General features: G+C 36.1%; 1 protein-coding gene across 2 annotated transcripts in view; it reads left to right on the top strand.

The window, feature by feature from the left end:
- Positions 1-12,894, top strand: part of LAMB4 (laminin subunit beta 4) — a 1,139,974-nt gene that overhangs the window by 690,138 nt on the left and 436,942 nt on the right. For both annotated transcript variants that reach the window (XM_044088495.1, XM_044088496.1), the window contains exon 20: positions 7,533-7,676. In XM_044088495.1, the coding sequence (XP_043944430.1) occupies positions 7,533-7,676 (144 nt within the window). The remainder of the gene's footprint in view (positions 1-7,532; positions 7,677-12,894) is intronic.

The raw sequence follows: 12,894 nt of genomic DNA on the forward strand, positions 1-12,894 counted from the left end.
ATTCACAAAAGATTAATTATCGAAGAGGCAAAAATCTGGGACATGGGACCTTGGGCTTTTTTCTATCATGTGACTTTTGATATCAAGTATAAATGTCTCAAAACATTGAGAAAGCCAAATGGGGAAATCCAGGATCTGAATAGATCCCACTTCAGGACTTTGCAGAAAAGAAGTCACTAACAAATTGGGAGCAATACCCTCAACAAAAGATTGATAGATAAATAAATAACATTTATTTTAAACTGCATTGGTGCAAGAAGTGTTGCATGTGATACATAAGTTGGTATGTATGGAAAGAGAGACATAGAGAACACAACTGCCACTTTATTTATGTATTTATAATAAATAAATTGGCAACTTTTGGCCCAACCTGGGTTGCATTCACCTAGTAGCACTTGAATTGGTACTATAGCCAGCACTACACTGGTGCTGTATCATCAGCTGATATAAATAATAGCCCAGTAGTGGTGGCAGGTATGGAAAAATAAAACTTGTCTAGGAAAGAAGATTTCCCTTACACTGACTTATGGGGGGGGGGTGGAATTCAGTTGGGTATACTCTGCTTAATTACCTTTTAAGCTGTCCACTGGTATATGTTTTATGTGGAGTGCCATCTAGACAAGGCATCAAAGTTGCCATCTTCAGAGTAAAAGATGCTTCCTCAAACATGTGTGCCCAGTAACCAATAAACACAATCATTCTAAAAAGACCATGGCAAAAGTGAAATAGTGGGGTCAACTCCTTTAGGGAAGGAGTATGGGACCCAAAAGTGGGGCCATGTTATGTTTATATTGTGCAAACAATGACTGTGGTGTATACAAAACTCTGATAAAGTATATGCAGTGAGAAATAAAATTGTAATAATAACAAAGCTAAAAATGACGGTCAGTGTGTGTATAAAACTGTCTAGCTTTGTCTCAGTTTGAAAATTTTTAACAATAGCAATCTTACAGCAAAAATAAAATGGATTTGTAAAATCTGTTTCTCATGGGCAAACATACAATAACATGTTGAAGGATTAATGATTAATTATGCAAAACACTATATTTGTGCATTAAACCTGTGCAGAACAAATGATTAAAGTTAGAAAAAAAGAGCATTGCGGTAAACAATATTGTAAGAGTTCAAACATCCTAATCATAATTCAGAAAAAAAATTAAACTTGTTTTCCCATTAAAGTATTTAGTTTATACTGAGATTGGTCCAACCTGAAAAGCTCTCTTGTGCAAATAAATCTTCAGAAAGCTGCTGCCGCAAGGTAAAGTCAAGGTTACTGATACCTTTTGTGGTCAGGTGGCCAGAATTTGAGAATATTTTAGTGGAAGTCAACCTATTAAGTACTAGGTGTTCACATGTATTCAGATAGATCTGCCACTGTAGATTTACTAACAATGAATCCAGATTGCTTTGTAGGGATAGTTGCTTGATCTTGTCTAAAACATGAAAGACAAAGTTTGAAAAATTCCTACAGATCTGGCTATGTTTAAAGTGTGCTAAACAAGAAGATACACCACTGGCTATGACCGTAGAATACCAAAAAGTTTATTGTTCACACAGGGACAGCTGTTCCTACACTGAGCAACAGAAGTAGGCCTACAATCCTGCAATGTTTTTGTGGGCAAGCATTCTTTTGTTGCTCAGTGTAGGAACAGCTGTCCCTGTGTGAACAATAAACTTTTTGGAATTCTACAGTCATGGCCAATGGTGTGTCTTCTTGTTTGGTGAGCTGAGTTTTCGGGTTAATAAGTTTGGTATGTTTAAAGTGTATTTTGGTTGTTATTTTTCTTGACGGCATAGAAGTGTTCAGAAATGTGAACTTTTTGTCAACATAAAATGCCTGACAATTTTTACAAGTGATATCATAATGTTGAGATTTTAGGATAATCCATGATAAAAATAATAATCCTTTAGTCTTTTTATTCATAAGATCTTGATCTGTCAGTGTTTTGAGCATCTCATTAATCTGACTATAAGCATCAGTAATGTTCTAAAATTCAGCTTGTTTGCAATGCCTTTCATTTGCTAGTTTTGCATCTGTTTGTGTTATAACAATAAGTCTACCTCCTTTGTTTGTCTTTATAATTTGAAGTTACCTCGTGTTACCAGTGTTTCACAAGGCCTGCAGTTTATTACCTGCTGTATCATAGTAATTTCTCCTAGTTGGTTTACTAGGTCTTCCCATATTTCCTTCTCACACATATTCTTAGACATTAGCAAGGCGTTGTGTAAGGGTGCGATGAAGTCACTTAGTTTGAACTATCTTCTATCTTTTCCTTCTTTCCCATTAAAGAAAATGTTTAGATTTTGATTCCTGATAAAAACTTCTACTTTACTGATTGTATCTGCTATTTTTACCCTTCTTCTTGGGACAGGATAAGCCCCTTGCTAAGAATTTTTCTTTTTTCTGAGAATGACAGAGAGAGCTCCTTTGGAGAGCTATCCCCACTGTGAACCTAATTATTGGTACCATGTGAAGATAAAAAAGATAGTGAGATTTCACATATTTACACTTAAGTGTATAAGTGGGTATTACTATATTTCAATTCACTGCAAATATGTCCAGGCAAGCAAATACATACATCAAAAACTGAATCATATTCCAAAAGGATCTAAGTACAGAAATACAATTATACGACTAATCCTGTATGAAATGGTAGTTTCAGAATGCAGAAGCAATTCAAACTAAGACCAGAACATTTGAAGGCTTTACAATATATAGCTTACTGGGGAAAGAAAAAAAAAGCTGTGAAAGAGGAGATGTGAATTTGTTGATTATAGACATGATCTGATATTATTATTAGTAGGAGTAGCAGTGGTAGTAGTGGTGATATTCATAATCACCTTTATGATTTATGTTGAACATTTTTTTTTTATTTACAATAGCACTTAATACTAGGTGCCCACTGGTTACACTATATCCTACTGCAGAATACAGAAACAGACCACAAGCTCTGGCAAACAAATGCTTTGTTACAAGAGAAGTGTGCTGTAACCTGAATGTTATTATATTTGTCCCTGTTGATGTTAGATTACTGTACAAATGAAGCCACACACACTAAGAAGGGACATACATATAAAGTGGAAAAAGGAATTGTCCGAGAAAACCATGTATAATAAGTTTAGCATAAACTTAAAATTTCTAAAGGAATTGTAGAGCAGTAATGTAATATGATTTGAATTACCAAAAGTCATACCTATAATAAAAAGTTCTTCAGAGGGACATTTGCAAGAATTTTATTGGGCAAGAAATTAAATCCACATTTTTACAAATATAGTCACTCTAATAAATTTCAATAAAAATGTGAAATACAATTAAACCAGAGACTTAAACTTAAACCAATGAGTTTGCTTCTAATGCTAATTGCTAGTATGGGCTTACACCAATCAAACACCTGCAGACAGGTTAACTGACCAAATCAGCTAAAAATATTCTATCTTATACGTTAAAAGCTAATACCAGTGGGCAATAGTAAGTGTGAATGTCTTGGTGCTATTATAGTCTGACAACATAAACAAGATTAAAACAAAGTTTAGCATGTTAGTGAGAAAAGTCTAGATAAGTAATGAACTTGACAATGTAATCCTGATCTCTGGATTAATCTGTCAAATGATGTTAAACTTCACAGTACCCTGGACACTTTTAAGAAATCCGTGAAAGAATGCCTCTACAAAGATGCCAAATGCCTTCTCTTCCAAGATACTGCCTACTAGTACTCTCCACATATTTAGCGGAAAGACTTGCAGTGCTGCTCAATGCAAATATGTGTATTTAGAGACCAGAGACCATGTATATAGTGCATGTATAAGGCTTGCCACACTAAATCATATTACTAGCTAGAGTATCAGATTGTAACTTATTAACAATATCAAGTGTAACTCCCACAGTTCTTAATATGCATGGTATATATAAATATTTGAATCACCCTCTACATTAAGCAATATTTATTGTATGTATGTATGTATGTATGTATGTAGATGTCTATGTTATTGTATGTACTTTTCTGTTGCATGTACACCCAGGACATGACTGAAAGGGTCAACTGACCAATTCAGCTACCTGACAAATGGTAAATAAATAGATACAATTGTCAGTAGAATGAACTGACAAGGGCAGAAGATTTAAGTTGTCTGATAAACACAAACACATGTAATAATGAAGGAAGACGAAATGCACCAGTACACAAAGGCCAAATAAAAAGTGTGCTGAGTATTCATACAGTAATGATCAAGGCCATGTCACAATGCTTGCAATACCATAAATAAGAAAGTCAATGGCAGTGCTATGACCCATTGATGACAAGCTTATTAATTACTTAGAAGGAAATATTTGCAAGATTTTTACAATATAACTTACACAATATTTACTATTCAAATATTGTTCACCTAGTACAGCTTTCAGAAAAAGTCATTTCATATCTATGTGCCAGGACATATACTGAGACATATTAGCCATCGTTTCTCAAACATTTACATGCACCTTCAGTTTAATTTTGAAAGCAGATAATGTTTCCTGTGTGGAATGCAATTCCAGGATGCTGGACAAATATTTGAAAAAAAGTATTTTTGCACACAGTTAGACAATATGGTTCTCCTGTTAACAGAAGTGAGTTGTCACAATTTCTTGTAAGGAGTTATGACATAGTCCTGAACACTAATATACTCAGCAAGAATGGGTCGTGTTGTAATTAATATTTTGTATATCAGGTTAGAAGCTCACACATACGATGGCGGCTATGAAGTAAGTGGAACTTGTGTGAGTACACGTAAACTGCTATTATTTTTATTTAATTATTTTCAAGTTAAAATGAACCACAGTCAAGCTTTGGATTATCCTAGAAAGGTTTAACAACATGATGAAGCCTTAACTAATATACCAAAGCAGTTGTAGTGCAGCAGTTAGCATTGCCACCTCACAGCAAGAGGTTCTCAGGTTCGATTCTCAGCTGGAGTGCCTTCTGTGCATGTCCTCCCTTGCCATTGAGTGAACATTAAAGACATGCAGGTAGGTGCGTGTGTGTGTGGGTGTTCCTTCTTTGAAGGTTGGGTGCCGGGCTGGCAACGTGACACCTTAAAAATCCACTGCCAATCATTAGCGGACTGGTGATCTGGGAAAAGCCAAAGACTTTTAGTTGTTCTCAAAATAAGTGTCCAGGCTGTTCTTAAAAATATCTAAACACATCGCTCTAACCCTTTCTTATTGAGAGACTGCTCTACCACTGAGGATTTCCCCTTGTGGGGGCTTCAGCACAGAAAGCAGTCTTGTGGGCAGATCTGCATGCTAGACAACAGTCGAAGGGGAGTGGCTTATGCTAATTAGCTATGTGCTCACCCCCAGAAATTTCTACAACTCCCAATTTGTTTGACTGAGCACTCATCTGAGTAAAATTTTACTCTAGGAGGAAAAAGTAACCAACATTAAAAACACAGCAATTACCCATTCATATGATGTGTAATGTCATATGAATAATATGCTGATAATTACATCAAAAACTAAGTATATAAGATTTGGGAGACATAAATTGAAAGATGAATATTGAATACAACACACAGTGATTGAAACTGTAGATTTCATCTAAGGACCTGGATATATGAGTAGATCCAACTTTGTTTTTTTTTATCATACCAACCAATTGGTTAATGATATTTATAGCGCCATAGGTTGTATAAAAGATTTATAAAGTCTAGGAAATGACAAAGTCATTGTTTAATTACTTTAGACCCAAACCTGAGTATGGAATAACAATAATAATAATATGGAAACCTTATAAAAAAACAGGCATGAGTAAACTGGAATAAGTACAGCAGAAATATACCAAGGGCATCCATGGATGTGACAATTTACGTTATTATTAAAGACTAAAATATTTGAACCTGTACAGTGTCTTGTATAGATATTTAAGCGGAAAATTTATTCAGATATATAGGGCATTCAGAAGCAACTACCTCTGGGAATGTTTGGGGTTAACAAAAAGTACTAGAGAATCATCAGACAACTGAAGATTCTCTAGGAATGATAAGTGTACTCATTGGTTCTCTGAGAGAGTAGCTGATGCATGGAATATACTACCAAATTACATTAAAGCAAGCACTAGTTTAGGTATTTTTAAGAATACACACAAAATGGGCAAAAGGATAAATGGTTCACTCGGTACCCAAAAATATCCAAAAAATGCATATAAAGTAAACTAAAGCAACAGGATACTTAATAAAACAAGAGCTTTAATAAACATAAGTAAGCTCTTTCACAGTAATTTTACTACTGCTTCCTCAGACATTAAAAACACATACAGCGAATCTTAATAAATAATTGAATAAAAATCACATGATCAATGATCAAGGTATTCAGTTGTCATAGTGAGCAAACATCCCCTCAAACCCTTAAAGGGACATGTCAGTAAATGTCACAGGAGAGTGCTTAAACTATCTACATAATGTCCTGCATTTTAATCCAGGCTTCAATGAAAGTTTATCATTAAATCCTTTGCCTATATCTACTCTGAGTCTAATTATCTATCTGTTTTCCGTAACTTCCATCAGATTCTCTGTGTACCCTCTATATTCATTCAACTCAACCTGTTCTGTTGCTATAAATCTAAAAGTGCGTGTAGGGTCAAATGTCAATACATGCTTCGACAAGGCATTTGTGACACTTCTTATCCTAATATTGTAGAGATGTTTCCTAATCCTATCCTTGAATCTGTGGTTGGTCTTAAGAGGTCTGGTGTGAGAGGATGTTTAATTATTATGGCAAATGAATACCTTGATCATTGATCATTTGATTTTTATTCAATTATTTATTAAGATTTGCTTTATCTGTTTTTAATGTCTGAGGAAGCAGTAGTAACATTACTGTGAAAGCGCTTATGTTTATTAAAGTTCTTATTTTATTAAGTCTCCCATTACTTTGGTTCACTTTATGTGTGTTTTTTAGATATTATTTTTAAGAACAGCCTGGACACATATTATGGGAACAATGTTTTGGTATATTGTCAGGCTAGAAGGGCATTAGTGCCATGCTTAAAATATTTGTATGGATGTATGTATGTATTCACTCCTGTGGGGAGTGATCATGGTGAAGATAAGTTCAATAAAGATGTTAGGGTGGATGGTGTTATTTTGTGCATGTGTGTGGACATGTGTGACATAATGAAGCTGCATAAATGTGTGTGTGTGTTTGTGTTTGTGTGTGTGTGTGTGTGTGTGTGTGTGTGCGTGTGTGTGTGTGTGTGTGTGTGTGTGTGTGTGTGTGTGTGTGTGTGTGTGCGTGTGTGTGTGTGCGTGTGTGTGCGCCTTGATTTCTACAGTAATTATCACCCACTTTCTGTTTAGTTGAAATAACTTTGTTTCTTTCACATCTTTTCAGTAGAATTACTTGCAAAATGTAAACACTTTATAATATCCAGTTGCATACATGTGAATAGATTTTAGAGTCTGCTATGAAATGAGACTTGAGTCAGTTTTATTGAAAGTATTTCATATATTTCTAGTGCTGTGCATGCATTCTAACATGTCATTCAATGCATTTTTTTCAGCATGTCGATGCAATCTTATGGGTTCTCTTAGCCCTTCCTGCAATAAATTTGGAGGGCAGTGCCCATGCAAAGCAAATGTAGTTGGAAGATGTTGTGATACTTGTGCAGTGGGGAGCTATGGCTTTGGACCAGCTGGCTGTTTCTGTGAGTATACAAACTCCACATTTATGTAACATTTAAATGCATGTCTGCAATGGAAAGTATTAGTGTTTTAAAGAATGGGAGGCATTGTATGGCTAAATTTACTAGATAATCTAACTTAAATTCTGACCAGATTAGATTTATTATTAGTCCTGCATCCTTTTTCTTCTACATTACTACTACTTTATTCCATGTACCCATGGTATAAGACCGAGTGACTGATTGATGCCGGTGGATACAGCTTAACTGCAAAATAAATAGCTCATGAATTAAAGGTAATTGTTAATCTGGTTGCTGATGACAATCAAAGGTGCTTGCACCTGAGGTAGACTGGGGAAGAAATGTAATGCCATTGGTAACTGTCTGTTCATGGTTCTTCTGCCCATTGTATTCTAAATGATTGATTGCATACACGCACACCACACATACCACACACATACTGAATACAGCTTCAGTAAAACACACAATTTTCATTTAAAAAGCTCCTAATATCACTGCAGTTTTCCCAATTCATTTAACCAAAAGCTTTTTAAGAGGCGCTAGAGAGATGCTCAGTGTCTTACTTTGTGTGATCCCCATAGTGACTATATTGATTTCTAGTATACCAGTGTCTAGTTCCTACAGTATAAAAACTCCATTGTAAACTGCAAGGAATATGTTTTTAACATTAACATTACATCATTAAAATAAAATTATTATTAAAACGATATTTCTATTGTCTCATTGAAGTTTCCCCTCTCACTTCAATCCCATAACACTTTACAGAGATACTGTGTAAATCTAACATAGTGTTGTCAGTGAACTCATACTGGTATTTTTCAGCCCAGATTTGCCATTTTTTTAGCATACTCTCTACAGGAGTTACTACACGAATTACATCACGTTGCTATTCTATCTTGAATATTGATTTCTCACAATGACTTTCAATTCTGCCTTTACCATAGATTTTTTACTACTGCAGTGCCAAGTCTATTGATAGAGAGTTCTAGAGCAGGAAAGCTTAAAAATTGGTCAACATTTATAAATAAGTGAGAAACTCATGTCTAGTTTTGCAAATGTATGCTAGCAATTTGCCAAATTTTCCAACTTTTATCACCCAGTTTTCACTATGACATTTTTGGGATTCCATTCCATCACGTTTTACATATCTGTCACACAAGTGCATGCAAAGAGGTGATGTCATGTAGCAAATTAAAAGTCATCCCTTGAAACAGATTTGCATATTGACATTTTCATAGTTCATAAGAGTGTCAGGATGCTTATGAAGATACAAATGTATTACATGTCTTTGTGTTCCAGCTCGTCACATTCATATCCAAATGTTCATTAGTGTGCTCCATTTTGAGCACTCCTTGATGTCTAATAATACCATCTCCAAGTTGGTGCAAACCTGGAAGTAGTGCGAGTGAGACTGAGAGATAGAGATTGGGAGTGCAGAGCACAACCCTATATAAGTGGGTAAAATGGGATGCAGGCTCCCTGACAAATGCTGCATGTAAATTTGCTTGTTAGGAGATGCAACAGGCACATGACCCTCAAGCAAATGACACTCAAGGTCATGTAGTAGATGCAGAAACTACTGATTCACTATACCTGACTGCCTCTTGACATTTAAACCACTGTAATTCCTGCTTAAGTCAATGTCATTTCCTGCACTTTGTATTCTTTTCAGTGTAGATATCCTCCCCATGCTTTCAAAGAAAATAGGTTTGGCCCAGTTGGAGTATCCAAGTCAATGAACAAAGCAGCAAACAAACAATATATACAGGAAATAAAACAAGCAAACACACAAACATTAAGTAAGTAAATACATAAGGTAGTGTCATAAATGAGTATATTACAAGACTGACTTAAAATGACTGCTAGTTGTCAAGTATGAGCCCATGGTTCAATTGACAATTATTTGCATATAGCTTTGTTAATATTCAGTATTTCATAATCAAAGGTGTATCAATCCATTTATAAACCCAATGTCTTGAGCATTTCCATTACCATTGCACAATTATGTACCAAAGACACCCAGAATGCTACATGTGAAATTATTTTGAGAGCAGGACACTTACATGGTAGTAATTTAATGGATGAAGTGCCATCATTAGGTGAGCAGCTCCGCTTTGCCTACAGACTCTTTGCTCTCTTGTTATCTTGTCTGTATTCCCTTACCTTCACATTTCCGTGGAATTCACTTTTAAGGACACACAGAAAACTGCAACTTTAGACATCAAATTTTTAATGTTTTTTGAAAAGTGCATGGACTTGCGTTGTTATGCTAAGTTTTTTTTTCACATTTCCCATCCCAGCTTTTATGTGACAGTGGTGTTGATGTGTGTGTGTGTGTGTGTGTGTGTGTGTGTGTGTGTGTGTGTGTGTGTGTGTGTGTGTGTGTGTGTGTGTGTGTGAGTCTGCGTGCATGTACACGTGTGTGTGTGTGTGTCTGGATGTGTGTCTGCGTGCATGTATGCGCGTGCGCACGCACGTGTGTGTGTGTGTGTGTGTGTGTGTGTGTGTGTGTGTGTGTGTGTGTGTGTGTGTGTGTGTGTGAATGTGTGTGCAGTTAGTGGCACTAATACTGCACTGTTGCCATCTCTGTGGTTAATCCTGCAACAGGCTTAGCACATGTCAGTTTAGTCATTACGACTGTAAGAACCTAGCTGTGATGTGAAGTTGATGATATCTATAGAGGCACACAGGTCCTGCTGAGCTTGTGTCTGCACATGGACACCTGGATTTAGTCCAGCACAGCCCAACTGTTTTGTGCAAGGACATCTCCCGTGCCAGAAGCTATAGTCTGGCTGCAATGTTCAGCCTGAATCAGATTAACAAAATGACATGGAACTGCCTCAAAATCAAATCTGCCTGCCTTTTGCAGCTTGACAAGATGCTATAACCTTGTTAGTAGAAATATTAGGTGCAGACTGTATAGAACCATTCCTAACCTGATATACTGCCATACCATTTATGCTTGTACTGCAGTCTTGTTACCCCCCCCCCCCAGAATGAGCCATCTAGCCTCACAACCTTTTTCTTTTCAATCAGTAAGGCTTTCTATGGCATTTAGTGGTTTTCAGTCAATAAGTACTACAGTTCACTACTACTGTGATCACTAGATGCATAACATGTACTCATATTAGTGGTACTTTGGGACTTTGCTATAATCATCAAAGCCCACAGTACACCTACGTCATTCTTATGACTTACAGTCACATCACTTGTAGTGAGAAAAGTTTCAAGGCATCAACTCTGTGATTCATCCCAGCTGGATGACTACCCAGTAAGAAGCAAACAGTATTAACATAAATGATTCAGAATATTATTTTTGAGCTCATACCCATGAGTGTGGAATGTTTGAAGACTAGTGGATCCATTTTTATTTTTATTTATTTTTTTTTTTGGAACTGTTATTTTTTGATGTGGGTTTATGAGTAGGATCTGGGAACAACAAAGATTGCAGCACCGATAATTGTAATGTCAGTGTTTCCAAATAACAAGGCATGGCAGATCCCTAGCTCTCTCTTACCCGTCTCATCATTTAGCCAGCTTTGCTGTGTTTCAGTGACCTAATCTGTTGTATGAAATAACACAGCACTTTCATTTAGCATCTATAATGTCTTGTGCTATCCATCATGCAAACGTTCTTCTGACACACAATCCCCTAATCGCAGTTTGAGCAGTGACCTATTCTGTTGTATGTAATAACACAGCACTTTCATTTAGCATCTATAATGTCTTGTGCTATCCATCATGCAAACGTTCTTCTGACACACAATCCCCTAATCGCAGTTTGAGCAGTGACCTATTCTGTCGTATGAAATAACACAGCACTTTCATTATGTATTTATACTGCCTTGTGCCATCCATCATGCAAACGTTCTTCTAACACACAATCCCCTAATTGCAGTTTGAGCAGTGACCTATTCTGTCGTATGAAATAACACAGCACTTTCATTTAGCATCTATAATGTCTTGTGCTATCCATCATGCAAACGTTCTTCTGACACACAATCCCCTAATCACAGTTTAAGCAGTGACCTATTCTGTTGTATGAAATAACACAGCACTTTCAATTAGCATTTATACTGTCTTGTGCCATCCATCATGCAAACGTTCTCATGACAGACAATCCCCTAATCGCAGTTTGAGCAGTGACCTATTCTGTTGTATGAAATAACACAGCACTTTCCTTTAGCATCTATACTGTCTTGTGTCATCCATCATGCAAACGTTCTTCTGACAGACCATCCCCTAATCGCAGTTTGAGCAGTGACCTATTCTGTTATATGAAATAACACAGCACTTTCATTTAGCATCTATACTGTCTTGTGCCATCCATCATGCAAACATTCTTCTGACAGACCATCCCCTAATCGCAGTTTGAGCAGTGACTGATTCTGCTGTATGAAATAACACAGCACTTTCATTTAGCATCTATACTGTCTTGTGCCATCTATCATGCAAACGTTCTTCTGACAGACCATCCCCTAATCGCAGTTTGAGCAGTGACAGATTCTGCTGTATGAAATAACACAGCACTTTCATTTAGCATCTATACTGTCTTGTGCCATCTATCATGCAAACGTTCTTCTGACAGACCATCCCCTAATCGCAGTTTGAGCAGTGACCTATTCTGTTGTACGAAATAACACAGCACTTTCATTTAGCATTTATACTGTCTTGTGCCATCCATCATGCAAACGTTCTTCTGACACACAATCCCCTGATCGCAGTTTGAGCCACCCCACCCTATTTTATTTATAACCCTCACAGTTTTGTTGCAGTTGACATACCTATTTTCCTGAACTAGGTCGTTGTAAATAAAAAAAAAAGTTCAGTTAGAATGATCACTCATCAGTATGTATCCAGACAGTGAGATTAAACTTAGATACTGCATTACAAGGTATGAGTTCTGCAGGCAAATAATGCTGAACATAATAAGTTACTATTTTTGATTTATCCATGTGATCATTTATGATTGTTTGCTTCAACAGTAATTATTTTCTAAAACACTTCAGAATAAGCTGAACACATGAAATTATTTGGCAGCAATATAAAGACATATTTATTCCTATAGTAATAGTAAAAAAATTATTTCCGACATATTTATTCCTGTTTAAAACAAATTATTTTTTGCTGAATGACATAAATATTAATATGTCAATACCTAAGCTGAAAATTAAACAGTTGTGTTTTAAAGCAACATTAATCCTAATTTTAAAAGTTATAG

The sequence above is a fragment of the Protopterus annectens genome, chromosome 11.part0 (assembly GCF_019279795.1).
Source record: "Protopterus annectens isolate FY-2018-M chromosome 11.part0, PAN1.0, whole genome shotgun sequence".
Classification (NCBI taxonomy): Eukaryota; Metazoa; Chordata; order Ceratodontiformes; family Protopteridae; genus Protopterus; species Protopterus annectens.